Source organism: Dromiciops gliroides, chromosome 1 (genome assembly GCF_019393635.1).
Source record: "Dromiciops gliroides isolate mDroGli1 chromosome 1, mDroGli1.pri, whole genome shotgun sequence".
Classification (NCBI taxonomy): domain Eukaryota; kingdom Metazoa; phylum Chordata; class Mammalia; order Microbiotheria; family Microbiotheriidae; genus Dromiciops; species Dromiciops gliroides.
Genome location: NC_057861.1, coordinates 387,409,751 through 387,437,723, shown reverse-complemented (window position 1 = coordinate 387,437,723; position 27,973 = coordinate 387,409,751). Strand labels below are relative to the sequence as shown.

Genomic DNA, 27,973 nt, shown 5'->3' with positions numbered 1-27,973 from the left:
CACTAAGCCTAGCTAGCTTCCCATTATACTACACTGTTCAAGATCATAGTGTTCGGTAAAAAAATAGAAACAAACACTAACATTCCATTCCACCAATTTAATTTTATTATCAATCAACCAAAAGATATTACTGAATGCAATTATATGCTAGGTAATGGAGGGAATATAAAAAAGAAGCATAATTGCTGTTCCTGTTTTGCATGCTGCATTAAGGACATTACTTTGGATGCGAGATATGATTATTCAACCTTAGGGGAAAATACAGAGAAGCAGCAAAAGTAAATACACTATAAGCAAACTAATTACATGTCTTCATGGAGAAGAAAATTTGCCACAGAAGAGGATGTTTTTGGTTTTGTTGTGCCGGATAAAGAAGAGGAAGGGATGATCAGAGATGAAGTTTGGCAGAACTTTTCCACATAGGGGCACTCGGAATATTGCAGCATCTTCTTCCTCAGCACCTTCTTCATCAATTTCCACATAGGATTTGTGCAGGAGCTTGGACAAAACCAGGCCCCCTTGACCTGACATTCCAGAAAAGTCAGCCTTGCCTCCTTCAAAAGCATCCAGGATTCCAAAACTTCGAAGAAGAGATTCCATGTCATAATGCTCTGCTAGTTTAAATCTGGGGAGAAACACTCCCATTTCTGTTGTCTTCATCATGTCTGGTCTTGTCCAGGCTACAAATTTCTCATAGGTCAATTCTGCTTCTATCTGGAAGACAATGGTTGAAAGTCATAAGGTGCTGTTAAAATAGCCAGTTACACGCATGCTGCCCCCATAACTGACTGTCCCTCAGCTCGGTCCTCATGAAGGTCAGTGACACCTTGAAGACTCAACTAGTCTAGCCCTGGGAAGTAGGGAATCACTTTGGGGAAAGCAAGATAGTGATCATAGGATCACATAGATCTAGAACTGGAAGGAATATTGGAGGCCTATTGTTCAAACCCCTCCCACTTTATAGATGAGGAAACTGAAGCTAAGAGAAGTTGTTTGCTGAAGGTCACACAGGTAGTAAGACAGAGAATTGGGATTTAAACTCAGGTCCAGTGACTAAATTTAGTACTCTTTCTTTCTTTTTTCTTTTTGCAGGGCAACGAGAGTTAAGTGACTTGCCCAGGGTCACACAGCTAGTAAGTCTCAAGTGTCTGAGCCCGGATTTGAACCCTGGTCCTCCTAAATCCAGGGCTGGTGCTTTGTCCACTGCACCATCTAGCTGCCCCTAGAACTCTTTCTATTTTTTTTTTTTTTGCGGGGCAATGGGGGTTAAGTGACTTGCCCAGTGTCACACAGCTAGTAAGTGTCAAGTGTCTGAGGACGGATTTGAACCCTGGTCCTCCTAAATCCAGGGCCGGTGCTTTATCCACTGCGCCACCTAGCCGCCACCACCTAGCACTCTTTCTAATACACCATGCTGCCTTGTCTCCAAAATGAGAGTTGGAACACCCTGATGCTCTTTTGTGTTGCAAAAATACTGACTACAACTACTATGCTGTAAGAAATGAAAAAGAGTTTCAGAAAAACCTTGGAAGACTCATATGAACAGATGAAGAGAGAAGTGAACAGAATCAAGAGGAGAATTTATACCATAACATTTAAAATAAATTGACTTTGAAAGGTATAAGACTGCAATGACCAGAGGATCTGTAATGCAGCATGCTACCCCTACATCCTCAAAGAGAAGTGGTAGACTTTGGGTGCAGAATTATATGTAGAGAGATGCAGATAGAGATATTTGGACATGGCCAACACAGGAATTTGTTTTGTTTAATACTGTATTTGTTACAAGGGCTTTGTGTGAAGGAAGTAAAGGGGAGAGAAAACAGACTTTTGTAAACTGAAAAAGTAAAATAAAAAAATTTTAAAGTATCAAATTTAAAATATTGTCATACATTGTTCATGTTGGCATTAGAGGAAAATCATTTGAAGAGATGAAGAAAATTTAGCACCATAACACCATGATTACTAGAAGGGAGGCAAATCAAGGTATAGCTGAAAATAAGGAACTTTGCTGGAGTGAGGTTATAGCTCAATGGATTCTTATTCTTGTTTGTATTATGGAACCCTTTGGTAGTCTGATGAAATTCATGGACTCCTTCTCAGAACTGTATTATTAAATGCATAAAATGAAATACAGAGAATTAAAAGATTCCATTTTAATTAAATAGAATTAAATATAATTTTATTTTAATTTAATTTAAATTAAAATTGAATTAAAAATTAAATTATATTGACGCAGTTATTTAACTAGTATCTACTTATAGACAGAGTAGTGGATAGAGCACTGGGCCTAGAAATCCAGTCTCAGATTTTACTAGCTGAATGACTCTGGGCAAGCCACATAATAGTTTTTTTGCCCCAGTTTTCTCAGTTGTAAAATGGGAGCAGGTAAGTGGTGCAGTGGATAGAGCACCAGGCCTGGAGTCAAGAAGACTCATCTGCCAGAGTTCACTCACTGTATGACCCTGGACAAGTCACTTAACTTTGCCTCAGTTCCTCATCTGTAAAATGAGCTGGAGAAGGAAATGGTAAATCATTCTAGTATCTTTGCCAAGAAAACCCCAAATGGGGCCATGAGGAGTTAGACATGACTGAAAACGACTGAACAAAATAAGGATAATAATAGTTTGTACTTCCCAGGATTATTGTTCAAATTGAATGAGATAATACTTGTAAAGTGCTTAGGACAATTCCTGGAACATAGTAGGTATGTAATAAATGCTTTTTTCTTATCTATTTATCTATCTATCTAAAAATAAAGTTCATAGTAAGGAATTCCCAGATGAAGTTCTCAGGTAAAGAAACCCTACTATTAGGGGCAGCTAGGTGGTGCAGTGGATAGAGCACCGGCCCTGGATTCAGGAGGACCTGAGTTCAAATCCGGCCTCAGAAACTTGACATTTACTAGCTATGTGACCCTGGGCAAGTCACTTAACCCCAATTGCCTCACCAAAAAAAAAGAAAAAAAAAAAAGAAACCCTACTATTGTGCTTTGCTTGCTGTTTAGCAGGTAGGTGGCACAGTTCTTAGAGACCTAAGTCTAAATCCTTTCCTCAAACGTGATCTTGGGCAAGTCATTTAAATTTTCTCAGCCTCAGTTTTCTCATCTGCAAACTGGGAAGAATATCAGCACTTACTTCACAGGGTTCTTTTGAGGATCAAATGAGATAACCTATGTAAAGTGCTTTGCAACCTTAAATTACTGTAGAAATGTTGGCTTTTTTTCGTTCTTTGTATCTCATGTCAGTCATATCACGTGGCATGAAGTAGGCACTTAATACATTCTTGTTATTGATTGATTCCTTATTATAGAAAGAAGAAAGGATGGTTGAATATTTCTGAGAAGTAATACAAAGAGGAGTGGCTGATTCCGGGAACAACATTTTGATTATATTTATTTTTTTCAAAGAATTCCCATAAAACCCTGAAAATTCTCTTGGCTTTCAAACCTGACTTTTAGGATACCTAAATTCTTATCCTCAAACCCAATAGGCCAGTGGCATTATGCATTCTGTTTTCCAGTGGCAATGCTGTTTCTTGACTCTGCTTTGTTGACCTGATGGATTATGACAGCCATAGAACCATAGATTTAGAAGTAGGAGAGGATTTATAAGTTATCTAGCCTACCCCCTTCATTTCACAAATGAGAAAATTGAAGCTTAGAGAGGCCAAGTGACCAGGATTACATTAGCAAGTGCCAGAGCCAGAATTTAAACACAGATTCTTTGAATCCAATGAGGAAACTGAGATTTAAAGAAAAATAGTGTCATGATTAGAATCCAGGTTTTCTAGTTTCTAGTCTATAATAAATTCTCAAATGGGTCAGATGTGCCTCAAGGAGCAATGTAACAGGATAGAGCACCGGCCCTGGATTCAGGAGGACCTGAGTTCAAATTCGGCCTCAGACACTTAACACTTACTAGCTGTGTGACCCTGGGCAAGTCACTTACCCCCAATTGCCTCATCCCCCCCAAAAAGGAGCAATGTAACAGGGGGCAGCTAGACAGCTCAGTAGATAAAGCACCAGCTCTGGATTCAGGAGGACCTGAGTTCAAATCCTCAGACACTTGACACTAGCTATGTGACCCTGGGCAAGTCACTTAACCCTCATTGCCCTGCCAGAAGCAGCAGAAGCAGAAGAAGAGGAATTAGAAGTAATATAACATAATAATATTAAAGGTTATGTCATTTCATCTTGGGATCATTAACTTACCTTATTTAGATCAATGCTTTCATCAGGAAGCATGATGACCATACTCAGCTCCTCACCCTTATAAGGGAGCTCCAGGATTTTGGTGGACACTTCCTTTATGTAGGCCATTTGGAATATTCCTTCTTTAAACATCATCTGCACTGTTTTTTTCTCATTCTGGTGGGGAAAAGGTGAGCATAACATTAACATAAGCCTATTAAAGGTGCTAATAAATCCTACTGAAAAGATGCATTTGACTTAAATCTTTATGATGCATACAAAGGAATGATCATTTCTGTGTCTTCTTCAGCAAAAATGACATCAATTAATACCCGCTTAAAAGAGTCTTCAGTTAAAAAAGAAAATAAAAAGATAACCACTACCTCAGCTTCCAGAAATTAGGCTACTGCTATATGGTAGAGATTTCTTGATTGAATAAAGTTACATGGAACAATCTTTGCTTTCCATAACAGAAAGTCAGGGTTTTCCCCATTTGACAAAACAAAAGAAGCACAACATCATCCCCCATTTGCTATAATACCTATTTGAATAAATATGAAACACTTTTCCCAAAAATTTTTAATTTAGAATTTTATTTTTCTGAAATTACATGTAAAAACAAATTTTAATGTTGATTTTTAAAACTTTGTGTTCCAAATTTCTCTTTCTCCCACCCTCCCCATCCCCCCTTAACAACTCAAGCGATTCGGTATAAGTTATACATGGGTAGTCATGTAAAACATTTCCATATTAGTCAAGTTGTGAAAGAAAACAGACAAAAAAACTTAGAAAAAGGAACTAAAAAAAGTATGGTTCAATCTGTATTCAGACATCATCAGTTTTTTCTCTGGAGATGGATTGCATTTTTCATAAGTCCCTCAGAGTTGACTTGGATCATTGTATTGCTGAAAATAACTAAGTCATTCACAGCAGTTCATCTTACAATATTGCTGTTATTTTCTATATAGTACATTTCACTTTCCATCAGCTCATGTTAAGTCTTTACAGGTTTTTTTTGATAGCATCCTGCTCATCATTTCTTATAACACAATTGTGTTCCATTATAATATCATCCCACAATTTGTTCAGTTATTCTCCAATTGATGGACATCTCCTGAAATTCCAGTTCAACTTTTTTTTTTAAGTTCTTTTTGGATACCAAATGAGTAGTGGTATTACTAAGTCAAAGAGTATACATGGTTTTATAGCCCTTTGGGCATAGATCCAAATTGCTTTACAGAATGTTTGAATCAGTTTACAAATTTACCAAGAGTGTATTCATGTTTCATTTTCCCCATATCCCCTACAACATTTGCCATTTTCCTCTGCTGTCCTATTATCCAATCCAGTAGGTATGAGGTAGTATCCCAAAATTGTTTTGACCTGCATCTCTCCAATCAATAGTGAGTTAGAATATTTTTTTCATATGGCTATAAATACCCTTGATTATTTCGTCTGAAAACTTTATATCTTTTGATCATCTATTAATTGGGAAATAGCTCTGAGAACTGAGGCCTGTCAGAAAAACTTGCTTCAATTTTTTTCACAGTTACTATTGTTAACTGTATTTCTCTCCATCCTATTCTTTCCCCATGACATTTACTCTATTTTCTATCTTCTTTCACCTCCTCCAATCTGACCTCCCTTCTTTCACCCCTCCCCTTTATCTCCTTCCTCTCCTACTTTCCTTCAGGGTAAGGGATATTACTATACCCAATTGAATGTCTATGTTATTTCCTCTTTGAGCCAATTCTAATGAGAGTAAGGTTCACTCACTCCCCATCTTCCCCTCTACTGTATAAGCTTTTTTGGGGGGTTTTATGTGAGATACTTTACCCCATTTCATCTCTCCCTTTCCCTTTCTCCCAGTGCATTCCTCTCACCCCTTAATTTTATTTTTTAAAGATACACATCCCTTCATATTCAACTCACATCTGTGTCCTCTATCTAAATATATGCCACCCAGCTGCCCTAATAATGAGAACATTCTTATGAGTTACAAGTATAACCTTCTCATGCAGGAATGTAAACAGTTTAACCTTTTAATATCCCTTATGATTTCTTTTTCCTCTTTACCTTTTTATGCTTCTCTAGGGTCTTGTATTTGAAAGTTAAATTTTCTATTCAGCTCAGGTCTTTTCATCAAGACAAAAATGCCTGAAAGTCTTCTCTTTCATTGAATTCCCATTTCCCCCCCAAGAGATTATAATCAGTTTTGCTGGGTAGGTGATTCTTGGTTATAATCCTAGTTCCCTTGCCCTCTGGAATATCATATTCTAAGCCCTCTGATCCTTAAACATAGAAGCTGCTAGATCTTATGTTATCCTGACTGTGGCTCCACAATACTTGAATTGTTTTTTTCTGGCTGCTTGCATTATCATCTCCTTGACCTGGGATCTCTGAAATTTGGCTATAATATTCCTGGAAGTTTTCATTTTGGAATCTCTTTCAGCAGGTGATTGATGGATTCTTTCAATTTCTATTTTACCTTCTGCTTTTAGAATATATGGGCAATTTTCCCTGGCAATTTCATGAAAGTTGATGTCTAGGATTTTTTCTTTTTTTTTTTTGCGGGGCAATGGGGGTTAAGTGACTTGCTCAGGGTCACACAGCTAGTAAGTGTCAAGTGTCTGAGGCCAGATTTGAACTCAGGTACTCCTGAATCCAGGGCCGGTGCTTTATCCACTGCGCCACGGAGCCGCCCCCGGATTTTCTTTTTTTTTTTATCATGGTTTTCAAGTACTCCAATGATTTTCAAATCATCTCTCCTAATCTATTTTCCAGGTCAGTTGCTTTTCCAATGAGATATTTCACATTGCCTTCTATTATTTCATTCTTTTGGTTTTGCTTAATTGTTTCTTGATTCCTCACAAAGTTATTAGCTTCCATGTGCTCAATCCTAATTTTTAAGGAATTATTTTCTTCAGAGAGCTTTTGTACCTCCTTTTCCATTTGGACAATTCAGCTTTTCAAGCTGTTGACTTCTTTTTCATGATTTTCTTCCATCACTCTCATTTCTCTTTCTGTTTTTTCCTCTACCTCTCTTACTTTATTTTCAAAGTTCTTTTTGATCACTTCCATGACCTGATGCCAATTCATATTTTTCTTGGAAGCTTTGAATGTAGGAGCTTTGACTTTGTTATCTTTTTCTGAGGGTATATTTTGATCTTCCTTGTCACCATAGAAACTTTCTAGGGTCAATTTTTTTCTGTTTGCTCATTTTCCCAGCCTATTTCTTGACTTTTAACTCTTTGTTAAAGTGGGACGCTGCTTCCAGGGTGGAGGGTGCACTGACCCAGGCTTCAGGGAGTTTGAGCAGTGGTCCTCTGAGATACTTCTAGGAATTTGTAAGTCCTTAGTTCTTCCACTGTGATATGATTTAAGGAGAGGTATGTTCACTACTCTCCTGGTCTGTGCTCTGATCTGCAAGCAACCATAGGCCTGCTTCTATGCCTTGGAACCTGGAAGAGAATCCTGCTTCACTGTGCCTGCAAGCTCTGGTGTGCTTGTGCTCCTCCCCTGCCTGGGACAGTCACTCAAGACTGTGACCTGGATCCAACTATGGGCAAAACAACAGAGTTCCACCTCAGCACCAGCAAAGAGACACCTGTAATCTCCCTCTGGCCAATTGCTCAATCCTCTCACCATCTGTGGGCTGAGTTACAGAAGCAGCTGCTGCCACAGCTGATTCAGCAGCTCCTGAATGCTGGTTCTCTGGGGCTGGGTCTGTGCTGGTGCTGCCTGCACTGGGCTGCACATCACTCTCACTCTGGTACAACAGATCTTTCCTGTCCATCTTCTAAGTTGCCTTTGACTAGAAAATTTACCCTGTCCTTTTGTGGGTTTTGCTGCTCTAGGAATTGTCTTATGGCATTATTTGAAGGTACTTAGAGGGGTCTTAGGGAAAGCTCAGGCAAGTCACTGCCTTTCCTCTGCCATTTTGGCTCTACCCCCTGAAACACTTTGAAAAAAGAGATCCTAACATTTTGCTTCCATTTTCCTTATCATACAATAAATCTACACTTGCTGCAGGGTGGAAGTATGTAAAGCATTTTAAAAAAGACCCATTCCTATTTCCAATTTGACCACTTATGCAAGACTATATTTAACTGTACAGGTAGAGGGAGTAGCATCTAGATAGAGTGGAGTGTAGAACCACTGAGGAGGTGGGAGATTTCTGAGCTTACACAAGTGGAGTTCAGCAGGCTTCTCTGGGTTGGCAATATCTGGCTCATCATAGCCTTTTTTTCTTCCAGTGCTTCAGTGGTCTGGCAATGGTAATTGATATGTCTTGGAGAAGGCATTGGGACTAGACCAATATAGGCAAGTGGAGACCTCAGACTCTCATGGCATGGCCATACTTAACCAACCAGGGACATTATTATTGGTCCCTAAGCTCAATGGGGAAGGCTCCATTATGTATACTTCAATTTGAGATCAGGGAAATGTGCCTCTCACAGAGCAGGTGTAGAGAAATAAGTGTGTAATACACGCCACTCTGCCCAAATACCTTCTGCTGCAAAATGATGTCAGGAAGCAGTATGGGTCCTAATTTTTTTCCTCTTCCCTTTGGAGACATTCAGTACAAGAAGCTGTGAACAGATAAGGAGAATCTCCTGGTCTATAAAATCATTAAATACAGAGTTCTAGCAGTTCAGGAGACTGTTACATAGACTCCGAAGATCCAATAGAAGTATAGAAAATTATGGTAGTGACCCCTAGAAGAATGTATCTCTTCAGAAAAAAATGTGGGCAGCAAAATCTGCAAGCAAAAAGGAATGGGGGGTGGGGCGGGAAGCTAGGTGGGGCAGTGAATAAAGCACCAGCCCTGGATTCAAGAGGACCTGAGTTCAAATCTGGCTTCAGACACTTGACACTTACTAGCTGTGTGACCCTGGGCAAGTCACTTAACCCTCATTGCCCTGCAAAAAAAAGGATTGGGGGTGGAGGAGCTAAGATGGCAGAGGAAAGGCTATAACTTTCAGAGCTCCTGACACAATCTGTCCACATACCTTAAAAAATGCTATTAGACAATTCCTGGATCAGCATAATCCACAAAAGAACAGAGTGAGATAATTTTCCAGCCAAAGATGGCTTAAAAAGGCAACAGGGAAGGTCTGCTGTACTAGGGTGAGAGAGGCGTGACTACTTCTGGAACTCACCTCACAGACAGGTGAGGGGGTCCAGTGGTTGGCCAGGGGGAAATAGTAGGGTCTCTGATGGAGTAGAGACAGAGAGCTTCTATGTTGCTCAGAAAGTGGACTTGAGTGGCAGAAGCTCAGTGGAGGAGGGACACAGGCATGCCAAGCTTGCGACCACAGAGAATCAGATTTCAATCAGATTTCTGCTTCTGGGTTAAAGAGCAAGTGGGCCCATGGTTATTTACAGGCCAGGTGGGCTGAGAACAAGCCTCTCCTTAAATTGTACCACCTGGGACCCCCTATAGCTTGAGACAGTGTGTTCTGGAAGCAGTGCCCCACTTTAAGAAGGAGTTAAAAGCCAAGAAATAGGCAGGCAAGATGAGCAGGCAGAAAACGCAGCAGACCATTGAAAGTTTCTTTGGTGACAAGGTAGATCAAAATACACCCTCAGAAGAAGATAACAAAGTCAAAGCTCCTACATCCAAAGATTCCAAGAAAAATATGAATTCGTCTCAGGCCATGGAAGCACTCAAAAAAGACTTTGAAGACAAAGTAAGAGACGTATAGGGAAAAGTAAGAGGTAGAGGAAAAAATGGAAAGAGAAATGAGAGTGATGCAGGAAGGTCATGAAAAAAAGTCAAAAAAGCCAAATTGGCCAAATGGAAAAGGAGGTAAAAAAGCTCTCTGAAGAAAAGCATTGCTTAAGAATTAGAATAGAGGGGCAGCTAGGTGGTGCAGTGAATAGAGCACTGGCCCTGGATTCAGGAGGACCTGAGTTCAAATCCAGCCTCAGACACTTGACACTTACTAGCTGTGTGACCCTGGGCAAGTCACTTAACCCCAATTGCCTCACCAAACAAAACAAAAACAAAATAAACAAGAAAAGAATTAGGATAGGGCAAGTAGAAGCTAATGACTTTATGAGAAATAAAAACACAAATGAATAAAAAATAGAGGGAAATATGAAATATCTCCTTGGAAAAACAGCTGACCTGGAAAATAGATCCAGGAGAAATAATTTGAAAATCACTGGACTGACTACCTGAAAACCGTGATCAGAAAAAGATCTTAGACATCATCTTCCAAGAAATTTTCAGGGAAAATTTCCCCTGATATTCTAGAAGCAGAAGGCAAAATGGAAATTGAAAAAATCCACCAATCACCTCATGAAAAAGATCCCCAAATGGAAAACTTCCAGGAATGTTATAACCAAATTCCAGAGATCCCAGGTCAAGGATAAAATATTGCAACCAGCTAGAAAGTAACAATTTAAGTACTGTGGAGTTACAGTCAGGATAGCACAAGATCTAGGAGCTTCTACATTAAAGGATTGGGGTGTATGGTATATGATATATCAGAGGGCACAGGAACGGGAATTACAACCAAGATTTGCCTATCCAGCAAAACTGAGTATAATCTTTGAGGGAGAAAAATGGGACTTCAGTGAAAAAGAAGACTTTCAGGCATTCATGATGAAAAGACCTGAGCTCAATAGAAAATTTGACTTTCAAATATAAGACCCCAAAGAAGCATAAAAAAGTAAACAGGAAAGCGAAATCAGGAGGGATGTTAAAAGATTAAACTGTTTGCTTTCCTACATGGGAAGATGATACTTCTAACTCATAAGAACTTTCTCAGTATTAGAGCAGCTGAAAGGAATATACTTAGAGCGCACAGGTTTGAATTGAATATGAAGGGATGATATCTGAAAAGCATTTATTTTTTGTTTATCCTTTTTTTTTTTTTTTGTGGGGCAGGCAGGGTGGGGTGGTTTATGTCTGAGACCAGAATTGGGCTCAGGGTCTCCTGGGTCCAGGGCTGGTACTTTGTCCACTGTGTCACCTAGCTGCCCCATGATTACATCTTTAAAATAAAGTTAAGGGGTAAGAGGAATGCACTGGAAGAAAGGGAAAGGGAGAGGTGGAGGGTGGTAAAGTAGCTCACATAAAAGAAACAATAAAAAGCTTATGGAGTGGAGGGGAAGATGGGGAAGGAACAGGGGAGTGAGTGAGCCTTACTCTTGTCACAATTGGTTCAAAGAAGGTATAACATACACACTCAAGTGGGTATAGTAACACATCTTGCCCTTTGGGAACGTGGGAGGGGAAGGGGATAAGGGGGGAGAGGTGAAGGAAGGCAGGGCAGATTGGGGGAGGGGGCGGTAAAAAGCAAAACACTTTGGAGGAGGAGGGATAAGGCCACCTAGATGCCCCCTAAAAATTGAATTTTTTTACATGTAACTTGGGGGAAATTCTAAATAAATAAATACATTTAAAAAAAAGGAATAAAGGCAGAAAAGAAAACAATGAGATGAGACCTCTCCTCACTTATACAGAATAACTGACCAATAAGAAGGCAGTAGACTGGGGCAGCTAGGTTGCATAGTGGATAGAGCACTGGCCCTGGATTTAGAAGGACCTGAGTTCAAATCCGGCCTCAGACACTTAATACTTACTAGCTGTGTGACCCTGGGCAAGTCACTTAGCCCCAACTGCCTCACCAAAAAAACAAACAAACAAAAAAGAAAGTAGTAGACCATGCCTAGCCAGCTTAACAAGCAGAGATAGATTTTTCTGAAGGAAATTGTTCAAGCAATAACTCTGAAAGACAGAGATGTAAACATTATTACATGGATGAAACAGTTCTTACTTGCAATATGCAGAGAGACAGGAACATAATGTTCCCCCAAAAAGCAAAGGGAGGAAGAAAGAGTGACAGGTCCTAGAAGGAAGGATATCATTAGCACGGGAAGAGAGTCAGGGAGGTTGATGTATGGGGATGCCAAGGGAACAACTGTGGGCAATACCACTGATGCTGTACCAAACCTTATCTCAACCTCAGAATTGATACAAATAGCCAATAACAACAAAGGAGAAGAAAAACTGATGAGCAGGTGTATATAGGTTACACCACTCCATGGCCACTGAAGAACTGACTCTCTTGGAAGGAGGCAGAGATAGTAAGGCATTAGACTACCGTGTTGTGGTACAAGCCTCCATTGTTGTGTTCCTGAGTGGTTTTCCAGTGTTTTTCTGTGTTTGCCTGCATTGTGTATGTACTTGGGGGAAACTTTGTGGGCTAACCTGTGCTATAAGCTGCTTGCCCAATGTCTTGGACACAGAGATTAGAGAAAGTCATGATGAGCCCATGGTGTTGATTCATCGATATCATGACTAAACACCTGGACTCTGCCTTATTCTCTCAGGCATTTTTTTTTAGTGAGGCAATTGGGGTTAAGTGACTTGCCCAGGGTCACACAGCTAGTAAATGTTAAGTGTCTGAGGCCAGATTTGAACTCAGGTACTCCTGAATCCAGGGCCAGTGATTTATCCACTGTGCCACCTAGCCGCCCCATCTCTCAGGTATTTTTATATCAGAGGTCACAAGATATTGGGAATCAGAAGACACAGAGCCCTAAAAAGGTCTATACTTTATTTTCCTATGTTATTCATTTGTGCCAACAATCAGGCTGAAACATTTCCCCTACCTTTCTGGTTTTAAAAAACATCTCTCTTGTATAGTTATCCTTAAACTGTTCATTCCACTTCCCTTTGAAGTAAATGCCATCCACAAGCACCAGTCTAGTCAGTGGACCAACTGAAGAGGTAGGCAACATCTCTGCTATTTTACCTTTAGAAAAAACAGAAAAATAATTGAATCAATGTTTGAAAAAAGTACTTTTTACAAAACAGACATCCTCTTCAATTCAGGGTCAGCAATCCAAGTTCAGCAATGTTGGAGTCAAAGCCTGATAAAAATTCTTCATTTATCAAATATCCCTTCAAGGCAAGGATTATTTTCATTTTGTTATTATAACCTTTGTACCTAGCAAAAGGCCTGTCAGATAGTAGAAGATTAACAAATACTTGTGGATTGATTGAGAATTCACAGGTTCCTCTGAGGGCCCTGCTCTGGAAGCAGCTTAGGACTTCCAATGCTCTAGTGACGCATGGACTGATAAATCACAGGTGACAAGGTATAAAAAGACAGTTGCTAGTATAATATCCAATGAGAATAAAATATTTTTGATAATTAAAAATACACATTAGCATACATAAAATATAATTCAGTCATTATTATTTAGATATAATGAGATGACTTATACCTTCCGACCAACATTGAGAAGACAAGGGCCCCAAAGAGATTAATCAGGTACAAAAGAAATTTGTGCTAAGAGATGATTCGAAAATATGCTCGTGATGAGACTGTGGGACTCCCTAAAAATCAAAGTACTGGGTTATCTCTCAAATTTCAGCACAAAGGCTGAAATGTAATTAATGGGGGACAGTTAGGTGGCACAGTGGATAAGGTACTGGCCCTGGATTCAGGAGGACCTGAGTTCAACACCGGCCTCAGACACTTGACACTTACTAGCTGTGTGATCCTGGGCAAGTCATTTAACCCTCACTGCCCCACAAAAAAAAAGAAAAGAAAAGAAATGTAATTAATGGAAGAAAAGCTATGGTCTGTTGAATTGTAGTATGTCCAAGGTAATAAAAGGAGTCTGGTGGCATCTATGGAGCCAAGGCAAAGGACACCAAAAGAGCTTGAATTTACCAAAGTATATACAGCACTATCAAGAAACCAGTTATCAATTTAATAAATTAATATTCTGATTTATAAATTGCTCTCTTCTGAGTTTTTGTTAATCAGTCATTTAATACATCGTAAGATCTGATACTGAAAGAAAACAGGCTATTTAGCACAAACTTATTGGGTTACAGATGGGTAAACTGAGGCTTATAGTTATTAAATGCATTGCCCATGGCCACGTACACTCAAAGGGAAAAAGAGTTGGGATTCAAAACTTGTCAACTCAGATGAATGTGAAAAAAGAGCAAAACAGATATTATCAATAGCCATATGAAGGAGGCATCACCCAAGGAGATGGGTTGCTAGAGAATGACTACTAGTTGTATAGAAGTTTTGCCATGACTTTGAGTCAGGTGGAGAGGGCTGGTATAACCTCTAATCTTCCCCCTACCATCCTAAAGGATGCTTAGGAAGAGAACTTGTCATGCATTCTGGAATCTGGAGCAGTTGAGAGTGGCAGCAGCCATGAAGGGTAGGTGCCAGGACCTTAGAGGCTGAAGCAATATGATAAAATCATCAAGCAGACATGGAGCTTATGTTGCTGGGATCTGGTACAGACTAGAGTTGGTGATTCTTGATTTCTTTCCCTACTTTTTTTGACTCTCTCCCTTCCTCCAGGCCTAAAGTTTGTCTACCTTTCTGCATTTACATTTTTTTGTCTCCTAAGCCAGAAATTGTGATAAAAGGTGTTAGCATCTACAATGCCAATCTGTGTGTCACTGTTCAAATGAATCTGAGGGGGTAAACCCTGGGAAGCCTCTTAAAAGGAGAAACAGTTTAAAAAGAATTTAAAAAGAAACTTCTAGAATTGTAATATTTTGCCATAGGGGGATTTCTGGTTGGGAGCTCAGAGTGACTGAAGAGAGTTATTGTTTTTTCTTCCTTCCTTCCCTTTTTTCTTTCTAACTTCCTAGGTTAGAAAGATTACCTATAACAGAGTTCTTCTAGGTTTCTAGGTCAAGGGTCCTTAATCCTCAGTTGTTGTATTTGCTTTTACACACGCACATTATATATATATGTATATATATATATATATGTATATATAAATAACATTGGTTTTCTCTATAAAATTACACATTTTATTATATGAATTTAAAAACACTATTCTGAGTAGTGTATAAACTTTTCCAGATTGCCAAAAGTGTCCATCTCACATACACACACATACACACACACACAGACACTGCCCCCCTGAATCTTTGTTCTAGGCAATGCATCAGTAGTGGTAAGAGTAATGATGGGGACAGACCTAGCATCTACCATTTCCCCCCATCTTCAAATGCCTGATTTGAGAGGAACATCACCCTCCTGAGAGAGGAGTCAAAGAGATCGCTGGAGAGAAATCCATCCTCAAGCAGCCCAACCAACCCATAAAAATGTGGGGCATGAATGAGACTGGTTGACATACCTGCTATCTCTGTGGTGCTGCTCAACTGATAAGTAATATTCAACAATTATATACAATCCTATGATTTACAAAGCTCTTCGTATAAATTATGCCATTGGATCATAGGATAATATCTTTAGATCCAGAAGGAATCCTAGAGGTCATCTAATCACCCCTCCTCATTTCACAGAGGAAGGGAAAGTGACATCACTAGTTACAGGGTCAATATTTAAAAATACATTCTCTCAGGGGACAGCTAGGTGGCGCAGTGGATAAAGCACCGGCCCTGGATTCTGGAGGACCTGAGTTCAAAGCCAGCCTCAGACACTTGAAACTTACTAGCTGTGTGACCCTGGGCAAGTCACTTAACCCTCATTGCCCCGCCAAAAAAAAAATACATTCTCTCATTTCAGAGTTAATGTTCCTTCCACCATAGCCCACTGCATCGCTTAAAAACAACCCAGCAAGGTATTACCACTGTTATGGAGGAGCTAGGTGGCACTGGGCTTGGAATCAGGAAGACTCATCTTCTTGAGTTAAAATCTAGACTCAGACATTTGCTAGCTGTATGACTGTGGGCAAGTCACTTAACCCTTTTGCCTCAGTTTCCTCATGTAGAAAATGAACTAGAGAAGGATATGGCAAACTATTCTGTCATCATTGCCAAGAAAACCCCAAATAGGGTCCTGAAGAGTCAGACATGACTGAAAATGACTGAACAAAAAAACTACTGTTTTACAGAAGAGAAAACTGTTACTCAGAGTAGTTAAATGATTTGCCCATGGTCATATAGCCAGTAAGCGTCACAGGCAGCCTTTGCATCAGGTCTCTCCTGTTCACAAGTTCAGATTTTTGTTTGTTTTTGTCTTTCTTTTGTTTTACACTATGCTATATTTCTTGGATCTCCCAGGGATGTGATGAATATTTGGCTGCACCTCATAGCTCTATCTGAAAGGGGCAACCAGTCTCTCTAACCACTTTCACAGCAATATTACTGAGATGGTTGACATTTTACAAACAAATACAATTTATGACCTTCAGTCTTCTCCGCTATCCAAGCATTTATATGCTTTCTGGACTCCTCTGGAGCCTTAGCAAAGGAAAGTTCTCCCAACTCCGCACTGTAGAAATTTTGGCAAGCTTCTTTAAACGTCTACGAAGAGAAGAACATAAAGCAATACCTCCATTTACCAAACAGAGCCTGTAACACATATTAAGACTGAAAATGATTGCACACTTTTAGGAAAGCAAATTAGTTCACGTTCTAGGCCCTCATTGGAAATAATACAGTGTGTACAGAGATGGATAGGCCATATACAGTCATAAAGAGATACAATGTACCTTGGAAATGACTTTTTTCTTTTTTAATTTTAATTTTATTTAAAAAATTTTTTTTAGTGTGGCAATTGGGGTTAAGTGACTTGCCCAGGGTCACACAGCTAGTAAGTGTTAAGTGTCAGAGGCTGGATTTGAACTCAGGTACTCCTGACTCCAGGGCTGGTGCTCTATCCACTGCTCCACCTAGCTGCCCCTCTTTTTAAAATTTTTACTCATTTTGAACTTAAATGCAAAATGAGAGAAAAAAGTAAACAAACTTTCAATGAACACAGAAGAGCATATGAAAGGATTCAATATAAAATAATAAATTTCAATTTCAAGAAAACGTATATAATAAATACTAAACATTATTTTCAAAGCTACCCATCTTTTCTTCCTTATAGGTTTTCTTTTGCTATCTGCTGTGCACTTTAAATTTTATTTTTCTCCCTCTCTTCCTTCCCCCATCCTGACCTAGAGAAAGCAACAATTAAACATGTATGTGTATATACATATCCATGTATATCCATGTTTAATATAGATCTGTGTATGCATAAGCACACATGTACAACCATATCTATAAACATATATATATGTATGGAAGACCATACTATGCATACTTCTATTTGTCTGTTCTTTCCCTGGAGGTGGATAGCATCTTCCTTCATTGGTCTAAGTCTCCATGTTTTTCCTAAATCAACCAACTCACCATTTCTTATAACACAGTAGTATTCTATCATAATTATATACACACAGTTAATTTAGCCATCCTCCAACAGAAGGGCATCTATAATTTCTTTTATTCTTTTTTTTCTTCATATGTCCCTTTATTTTTTTTTATTTAATTTTATTATTTTCCAGTTACATATTACATAAAAGGATAGTTTTCAACATTTGTTTACACTGGATTTTTAGTTCCAAATTTTTCTTTTCTCCCCCCCTCCCTTCTTACCAAGATGGAAAGCAGTCTGACATAGGTTGTATAGGGCTTCTATCATTTTAGACAATCAGATAGGTATAAGATGATATCTCAAAGTTGTTTGAATTTGCATTTCTCTAATCAATAATGATTTAGAGCATTTCCCCTCATGATTATATATAGTTTTTATTTCTTCATAAAAAAACTGCCTGTTCATATCCCTTGACCATTCATCAATCTGGGCATGACTCATATTCTTACAATTTGACAAAGTTCTTTATATATTTGAGAAATGAAACCTAAACAATTTTGAATAATATTGGCAACACAATTTTAAATTATAGCATATTTAGTTTATGTAAAATGTTACCCGGGGGCAGCTAGGTGGCGCAGTGGATAAAGCACTGGCCTTGAATTCAGGAGGACCCAAGTTCAAATCCGGCCTCAGACACTTGACACTTAATAGCTGCGTGACCTTGGGCAAGTCACTTAACCCCCATTGCCCCCCCCCAAAAAAATGTTACCAGGATGCTCATATTATTCAGGGCCTTTTACCCTTCCTCCCCACAACCTATTTTTACTTCCTTTCCTTATCACTTAATCAGTTTAACTTACTGAGAGGAAATTGTAGGTCTTTTCTCCAAAGAGCTTGTTGGCAGTTTTCAGTGAGTGCTGGGTACTAGATTTGTTTACTTCAGTGAGAAGCACCTGAAGATCCCTATGGATGTCCCCACCTCTGCTTAAAGGAAGTACCTATTAAGAAAGGGGAAACAAACAAAAATCCTCATCAGCACTGACCTTCAGCCTCTAAAGAATCATCTGCTGACAGCAAACCTTGTGACTGAATACCAAAGCATCTCCTTCAAATCAAAAGGGATGAGTTGGTTTATTTTATAAATGAGAGGACTTACTTCATGCTAGATTTACATCTGGCTTGCCTAGAGACTTCTCGAAAGGACCTCCTTGGAGATCAGACCCTTTCTCTCGGTTTGAGCTGGGGTCTTGGCTAGCCCCCATCTAGAAAGCTCATTCATGTTTATATATTTTCTGGCATATTCTAATCTGTAGAACTTGTACAATTTCTACTTCCTTGGATAAATGGGATTTTACTGTCTGTGATAGTCCCTTGTATAACCAATGTTTGGTGGGGAGGAGTTAAGCTGGTGGGTGTAAACTAAGCTGCCTACCATCTTACTCAAGAACAACCAGGGAAGGAACTTCCCTTAAGAATGAAGATTTGTACTCCCAGACAAGACCACAATCGATGTTTGGGAGGGCAGAGAAATATGGTTCTAGACTGATACTCTTCTTGGAGATAAGTGAAGAAAAGAGTAAGCACCCAGCCATGGCCCTTCTCCTATTTTCCTCAAGGTAGAAACTACAGTCTTTTTTTTTTTTTGGAGAGGGGAAGGCCAGATTCCAGAGATATCTATCTGTGCAACTCAATCTTTTCTTCTACCTCTCTATCAGCCTTTAGCTAAAGAGAAAAGTTAAGGGTACCAGTCTTTCTCAAAAGTGGCCCGTCAGGCTCTAGGCACCCCAAAAAAGAGTTTGTACACATGTTTGATATGAAATCTCACCTTTCCTCATCCAGTTATCTCAGGACTCTCAGCAGTTGTCACTGAACCAGCCCAGGGTGTTAAGAGTTGAAAATAAGAAATGGAGTCAGGTACAAGATAGATTCCTGCCAACTACTTTGAACAACAAATACATACACATAAATATATATATTTAAACTATATATGTGTGTATATCTGCATATACAATAGGACTTTATATATACATATTATACATGATTATATATTTCTATGTATATATGTATGTGTGCATATTTACATATACTTACATGTATGTGTGTCTATCTTTTAGATTTTGAATAATTCAGGCCAATTAGGGAATGGCTACAAGGGTAAATCAGGGGGCATCTAGGTGGTACAGGCACCAGCCCTGGAGTCAGGAGGACCTGAGTTCAAATCTGGCCTCAGACACTTGACACTTACTAGCTGTGTGACCCTGGGCAAGTCACAACCCCAATTGCCTCACCAAAAAAAAAAAAAAAGGAGTAAATCAGGTGTCAAGCCTAGATCATGTGATATAAAATGGTGAGCTGGAGCAATGTGAACATTTGCACCTCAGAAATTGGCAAAGATTATAAACCAGGGTTTGACTTATTGTTTTGTTGAGTGCCTAGATTAATAAATTGATATGGAAAATTTTTAGAGTCCTGAGATAGCTGAATGAGGAAAGATGAGATTTCATATTAAACATGTGTACAAACTCTTTTTAGGGGTGCCAAGTGGAGAGCCTGAGGGGCCACTTTTGAGATAGACTGGTGCCCATATGTTAGAATTCTGAAATAACATTCTGAGGGTTGGTGTACTACAATGAGGGACATGCTAATTGGATGGCCGTTGTTGGATTAAGTTGGGGAGGGAATTAGAGGTAATTGATGAGAGATTACGGGGCCCCAAAAGGAGACTCTCTAAAGGTCAAGGTATGGTCAGTAGGAGATCAACCTAATGATAGAAGAGAGAGCACAGGAGAGACCTTGCCTGTGACAAAGAATTAGCACCATATTTCTGAGGAGGCACCACAGGGCAATAAAACAATGAACAAGACAATGGATCCTGGACTATTCCAAATGGCCAATTTGATCTTTGCACAGGAGTGAGGGAATTGGCCTTTAGGGAGTTAAATTGGCACAAGGCAAGTGGCCCTTTCCGAGGCAGAATAGTTGCTTCTAAAGAACTATAGGAGAAAAGTTAACATCCAATTTTGTTCAGTCTTATGACTTCATTATTTACGTGAGTAGCACCACCATTTACCTACTCTCTGTTTTCTCTTCTTTATCTATCATAGTACTTTGACTACCACATCCTTTTGACTCTGTTTCTATCATCTCACTTGTATCTGTCCCCTCTTTTCTATTCCCATTACAACGTGCCTGGATATATTGCAATAGTTTACTCATAGGTGCTCCCACTTCTACTTTCTGTTGTTTCCAATTCATATTTTGTTTTCCCTATCTTTCTTTCCCATCAGAGCTTGCTAGAAATTTGAAATGTTTCTTAAATTCATGAAATTAAAGGGAAAAATGCCTTGTATACATGTAAATATACTTATCTCTTATAAAGCCAGAAGAAAAAGGTGGTCCCTAGTCATGCAGTACTGATTTTGTTTTGTTTTGGGGGGGGCATTGGGGGTTAAGTGACTTGCCCAGGGTCACACAGCGAGTAAGTGTCAAGTGTCTGAGGCCAGATTTGAACTCAGGTACGCCTGAATCCAGGGCCAGTGCTTTATCCACTGTGCCACCTAGCTGCCCCCAGTACTGATTTTTTAATGACAAACCTTTTCTGATCATCTCCAAGCCTTCAAGGTCACTGGGCAGGAAAGGACACCAAATAATGGTTTCTTTTAAAAAATATGATCAGTCAGAAATGAAAAAAAAGAAATCCAGTTATCTTATATCTTCTTTTGTTATGAAGAGACATACCTTTACAATCTGGGCTGCTGTGTTTCCCTTGGCCCCTAGGAAAAGCATGCCAAGGGCAGATGAGATGCTCAGGGGAGAAAAAACCACATTTTGTGAGTTATCTTTTGCACTCAATTTCTTCAGAAGGTTAATGGCAAAGAGTCCATTTGCTTCAGAGAGGCAATCCATAATGGAACCTGGAAAAGATCACAAGAGGTCATGTTACATAGTTGTTGATGTTCTTCTTCAGTCTTGTCCAACTCTTCATGGCCCCATTTGGCTTTTCTTTTTCTTTCTTTCTTTCTTTCTTTCTTTCTTTCTTTCTTTCTTTCTTTCTTTCTTTCTTTCTTTCTTTCTTTCTTTCTTTCTTTCTTTCTTTCTTTCTTTCTGCAGGGCAAGGGGGGTTAAGTGACTTGCCCAGGGTCACACAGCTAGTAAGTGTCAAGTGTCTGAGGCCTGATTTGAACTCAGGTACTCCTGAATCCAGGGCCGGTGCTTTATCCACTGCACCACCTAGCTGTCTCTTAAGGAGTACTTTTTAATGTTGTTTTTGAGGGAAACTTGGGAGAGCTCAGGCAACTTCCTGGCTTCTCTCTCCCACTTGGCTCCGCCTCCCACAAGGAGCACTTTTTAACAGGTAACAGGAAAGTGCCCTAAAGAGGATTCCACTGGCCTGTTAGACTAATGAAGTCACGTTAGTGCCTCGACAGAGATTGGCCCCATGTCCTGACAGACTTTCAGTCTGGGGCTGAACAGGGAGCAGGTGCTCTGTCCTTTGACCAGTAAGCAGCTGCTCAACCACTTCAATCAATAAGTATTTATTAATCACCTATTATGTGCCAGGCACTGTGCTAGAAACTAGGGGTGCAAAGGTGAAAGTTAAATTATCCCAGAGAGAGAGAAAGACAGAAAGACAGAGAGACAGAGAGAGAGAGACAGACAGACAGACAGACAGACAGAGAAACAGAGATGGAGAAAGGCCTCCTAGAAAGTGGTACTTGAGCTAAGCTTTGAAGGAAATTAGGGATGCTAAGAGTAGCCAAGGTGAGAAGGGAGTTTACCCTATGGATGAGAGACAATCTGCAGGAAGGCAGAAAGGCTATAAGTGTAGTGTGATATATGCAGCATTGCAAGATGCCAAGTTTGACCAGATTGTAAAGTCTGTGAAAGGCAATGATTGCTATATCTATCTCTCTATCTGGTTAGAAAGGTAGGTTGGAGTCAGGTGGAGAAGAGTTTTAGATACTAAATAGAGGAGATTGAATTTGATCCTACAGGTGATAGGGAGCCACCTATACAGTGTGTATATATTTGTGTGTGTGTGTGTGTGTGTGTGTGTATGTGTATTAGTGGCACAGGGGATGGAATGCCAGGCCTGAAGTCAGGAATGCTCCCCTTTTTGAGTTCAAATCTGGCCTCAGACACTTCCTAGCTGTGTAACCCTGGGCAAGTCACTTAACCCTGTTTATCTCAGTTTCTCATCTATAGAATGAGTTGGAGAAAGAAACGAAAACCACTCCAGTACCTTTGCCAAGAAAATCCCAAATTGGGTCATGAAGACTTAGACACAACTGAAAATGAATGAACAACAACGAAAAGGAATATATGTGTGTGTATATACATATACACGTACACATACATACACATACACACACACACACATATGGAAAGAGAGAGAGATCATATATAGAGACACAATATCTCCCCATTTCCCTGATAGAATGTAAGCTCATTGAGGTCAAGGATTATTAAATTTCTATCTTTGCATCCTGTGTGTCTAGCACAGTGCCTGGTTTATATTAGATGATGCTTGTTGATTGATTAGTTGAGCAGCTTCTTGCTGGTGAAAGGACAAGGAATACAGCATCATCACTGTTTCCCTGTTCTGCTTCAGAAGTGAAAATCGATAAGTCCATGGGCCCAATCTTTGTCTATACTAAGTCTAGAGTTGGGGCAGTGAGCTAGTCAGACCTCTGCTATGCCCCTTTGGCAAATGTGGTGCAGATGGAGTGAAGAGAAATTTGAGACAGTGATACCAATTAGGAGACTACTGTAATAGTACAGGTAAGAGGCGATAAAGACCTGAACTAGGATTGTGGCTATCTAAATGGAGAGAAAAGGATGGATAAAATACATATTGGAATGGTAAAATGGGCAAGACTCGTCAACAGATTGGATATGTGGGATGAGGGAGAGTGAGGAAGATATGACGCCTCTAAAGTTGAGAACCTAGGTTACTGGAGAGATGTTGATAATCTGAACAGAAAAAGGGGAAATTAGGCAGAGGGGTGGATTGAAAAGAAAAAGGAAGATAATGAATTCTGTTATGGAGCCTTTTAACAAACAGTACAATGTGAAAGTCATACATTGCACAAGTATTAGTCATACAAATAATTTCTAGCAACCTCTGCATTCATGTTTTCAATTTATGGCTTAAACATTTTAAAAATAAATATATGACTCATGTAGCTACAACAAAGAATGTTTGGCTCAGTTACCTCTTTTTAGATAAAAAAAATAAAGAATTAAGAAGAAAAGACATTGAAAAAAACAATCCCAGATGGCTAATTGGCATAGGGAGAGGGGCTATGGTAATGAAAAGGGAAAAAGAGACACATTTCTTTTAGGATTAAGAAAAGTCAACAACATCAAGAAAGGATGTTAGGATTGGTGGATGGGATACAATCTTGCTAGATGAGATCACAGTCATAAAATGTTAGCCCTCAGAACAGATCAGCTCCCACATTTTACTGATGAGAAAGAGAGCTCACAGAGGGGAAGTCCGATGTACAATGTCACACAGCTACCACACCAAAATCACCAATGGGTACAGATTATGATTTATGGTCTATATAAGTAGGCATCTTGACTCACCATCCATTGCCTTGATAAGGGGCTTTACTGTAGCATAAAGAAAACATTAAATTTCTGAATGCTACTTTTCCATTAGTTCCCTTAAGGAAATTTACATGCATTCTGAGACATATCAACTGATTTATATAGCTATCATACAAAATTAATCAGAAACATTTGTGTTAGGGAACAAGCCTTTATTTCTGTACATAGACATTACCTGTTCTTTTTACTGAATGTTTAAAGTATTTTGGTTTTATAAGACTATACTGATAAGTTTCTGGAAAACTCATTACCTGTGTCTGACAAAGTGAGTATCAGATATTATGCTAGGAGAAAGTCAATTATCTCTGCAATGCTAATGAGCTGAGAAATGACTGCGTCTTCCAACCCAAGATGAAATGCTTTGAACAATGAAGAGAGAGTTATGTTTCTACCTGTCAGATTAGATTTACTGAGATCAAAACTAAAAATTATCTATTATAATGAGATACATATACACAGGCATAAATATATACACATGCATGCATGCATACATACATACATATTCTTATGGTCCTATAATCTGACCCCTGCATCACCACTGCCTCTCCCAACACTATCACAACCCCTACCCCAACCCTCTGGTCTTTGCTACCCACATACTTCCACCCTGATCAAATCTGCTACATTGTTAGATAATTTTATTTCAATTCAAATACCCTTACCAGCCACCCACCTTTATGATCAAATACCAACCCATGTAACTCAGGTACTGACTGACAACCAAAACTAGATTTGATAAAATCCTTAAAACATACCATCTAAAGATGGCATTTAATATTAAAGCTTTTTGGCCCTCAGGGAGATTGGGTCCAGATGTTATTCTAGAAAAAAACCAGATGATGAAAACTAGCTCCCTACCTAAGGATAGAACTAATGTTAACCTACTAGTGATTCTGTGGCTACAGCCTATTTAGAATGAGACAAAGTAAGAATCCAGAAATGTGGAAACTTATGGATCAAACAAGGAGGCAGTGTAGAATAAGCAGACTGACTGGTCCTGGTGGTTTCTCCTTCCACCTCCCCTCCCTTCCCCCTTCCCCCCTTCCTCCATCTCTGTCTCTGTGTCTGTCTCTCTCTGTTTCTGTGTCTGTCTGTCTGTCTCTCCCTCACCCTGGATCTTGAGTCTCACTAAATCTAACTTGGGAAAGGAGATGATATATGCTTAGCCAGCCTGGTAGCACCTAAATTCTGGTAGCTCACACTATTGGGGCCATACTTAATACAGTTGACTTTTCTTAGCCTACTGCAACTCGGAATTTAAGCCTCTTTGGTAGTAGGATTCCAGGTCCATGAGGACCAGACCACTTAATCTTGAATTCCTGCACTGATTCTTGTTTGACTTACAAATTCCTGCATTTTGGGGATATTATTTTGTCCCATTCCATGCTTCCATAACCTGTAGTCATAGAATCACAAAATCTTAGAGGTAATCCAGTTCAACCTAGGCCAGAGCAAAAATCCATCCCATAATATCCTTAACAAGTTTTCATTCAGTTTCTGTTTGTTTCTCAGAAAACTCACTCTTTACTAAGGAAGAAAAGTTGTTTTGCTTTGTTTTTTTGGGGGGGGCGGGGCAATGAGGATTAAGTTGCTTGTCCAGGGTCACACAGGTAGTGTCAAATGTCTGAGACTGGATTTGAACTCAGGTCCTCCTGAATCCAGGGCCGATGCTTTATCTACTGTACCACCTAGCTGGCTCCTGAAGAAAAGTTTTAAATTCACTGAGATGACTATGTCTTTTTGAAAGTATACTTCCTACAACTTTTAAAAACTTTTTATGGAACTTTGGTTTTTAACATCATCTTCATTTTTGCAACAAATTATTCCCTCCCTCCTTCCCAGAGACTCATTTTTTGTGATAAAGAATAAAAAAAGAAAAATTCAGTGAAATTAACCAACCTATCAAACAAGGTCAGCATTAAATCAGTGTTCCACACTCATAGTCTCATGCTTATACTAAAACATTAAAAAAAAAGCCCAAATAACAAAGTCAAGTGCAGTATTTTACACTTAACTGTTACATTTCATCCTGCTAGGTTTGGTGAATCGGAAAAACAGTAAATTCTTTGGGAATTCCACTTCTCTTGTCTGGAATCACAGAATCATAAAAATGTTGGCATGTACCATCAAAGCAGATATACAAGAAATTGATAAGAATATTAAATAGGACAGGAGCATGAGAAGTCCCCAAGGCACTCAAAGAATCTCAGAATTGAAAAGTGCCACAGAAGTAAGCCTGTACTCAAATTGGAATCCTCTTTAGAACATATCCAAGAAGTAGTCAGAAAGCCTCTAAATAAAGATTTCCAGAACCACCCAGGACTTGTAAGACAGCAGTGCTGGGCCTGGAGTCAGGAAGACCCAAGTTCAAATCTGACCTCAGACACTTACTAGCTGTGTGACCCGGAACAAGTCACTTAACCTTAGTTTCCTAAAATGTAAAATGTAAAATGGGGATGAGAGAGAGAGAGAGAGAGAGAGAGAGAGAGAGAGAGAGAGAGAGAGAGAGAGAGAGATTGATTATCATTTCCCATTCCTTCAAGGCAACCAAGTCTACTTTAAACATATTTTTTGATTAGAAAGTTATTTGAAACTGAGATTTCCAAATCTGCAATTGTAAAATTCAATGCTTCTAACTTTGTCCACTGTGTCCAAACAGATAAAATTTGATTCTTCATCCATCCACAGGAAAGCCCTATGATGTGCCAGGGTCATATCCTGTAATGCCAGGGAGGTCCAGTCTACTTTGGGCCACACAGAAGTACCACTCTACTGAAGTGACAGAACTCAGGTGAGGAGGAGAACTTTAGAGGGTCCATTTTCCAAATGTTCTCTTCTTGCCCTCATCTCTGGCCTAATATTTAAGGTCCCTAAAAATTATACTTTACTCTCAAAAATCATATGAAACCAAAAAGTTTCCAAAGTCAAATAACATGCATTTCAATCTAACCACAGCCAACTAAGCAAATAAATGAAAACCTCAAAGTAAGCAAAACCCCTGGCTTCCTCCCCAAACTTTTTTGACAGTAATATATAGACACAATGGGTGGCCATCTACAGCCATCATGCTGAGCAGGGAGGAAGATGATTCCTAAGGCAATAATCCTACAGACCACCCTGCTTCAGTTGATCCTCTCTCTGTTTTGCCTGTACTCCCTGCTCAGACTTCTTTCCCTCCCTCTCTCCCTCTCAACTCAATGCATAGCCCAGCCCCTCCCTTCCTCCACCCAGGACAGCTACAGAGCCTCCAAGCAGATGTCCAGGTGTGAGAACCAAGTGATTAAGTCTCCCCTATACTATACCGGGAGTGTTGCTGCTGCTGCTGCCGCCTCCGCTGCTATTGTCTACTTTATCCCTCAGGCTATTGCCTTAGTCCCTGCAGATGCTGCTGCTCTTTTTGGCGTGAGAGGTGGAGGGAAGGAAGTGGAGTACTTCGTGCTAGGTCAGAGGGAGGCTGAGTCAGAGGGGCGGATGTTGATTCTGTGCCCCAAATCCAGGGTGGTGTGATAGAAAAGAACCCTTCCCTTACTACTAGAAGACGTGGGTCCAAATCCCACTTGGCTTATTCGCTGAGTGGACACCAACAAGTCACTCTTTGAACCTCAATTTCCTGATCTATAAAATCTGTATAATAATAACGCCTGCTTTAGCCTTCACCTCTGAGCCCCCCCCCCCCAATGAGGAATAAAAGAGATAACACAAGCGCGGTGCTTTATATGATGTGCCTAGGAGAGTGGAGGTCGGCTGCAGAACACCTGGACTGACCATAGACTAGCTGGGACTGGCTAGCAGCCAACACAGCTTCTGTCCCTTATCTGAAGGCACCACACGGAGAGGGCAGCTTTTGTTGCAGAGTTTAAGAAACTTTGCAAGGATCCACCTACAAGCCTGTAGGACCAAGAAGTTTCTCAAGGGAAGGTTTAGGAAAAACAGCTATGTAACTGTGTATGTATGCATGTGTGTGTAAATGCACATACGTGTATATATATACATATACATATATATATCTCCACTTAGTATGTGGGACAAGAAATCAGATTATGAAGCTCACAAT

General features: G+C 39.7%; 1 protein-coding gene across 1 annotated transcript; it reads right to left on the bottom strand.

Annotated features, from left to right (window-relative positions):
- Positions 1-120: 120 nt before the first annotated feature.
- On the bottom strand, positions 121-27,310 carry LOC122735058 (serpin B6-like). The gene is made up of 7 exons (XM_043976311.1): positions 27,222-27,310; positions 21,043-21,218; positions 18,165-18,302; positions 16,349-16,466; positions 12,821-12,963; positions 4,214-4,369; positions 121-714 (listed from the first exon to the last, which is right to left on the bottom strand). Exons 2-7 carry the CDS (start codon positions 21,208-21,210, stop codon positions 313-315), a joined length of 1,125 nt encoding a protein of 374 aa, XP_043832246.1. The 5' UTR covers positions 21,211-21,218; positions 27,222-27,310; the 3' UTR covers positions 121-312.
- Between the last annotated feature and the right edge of the window lie 663 nt (positions 27,311-27,973).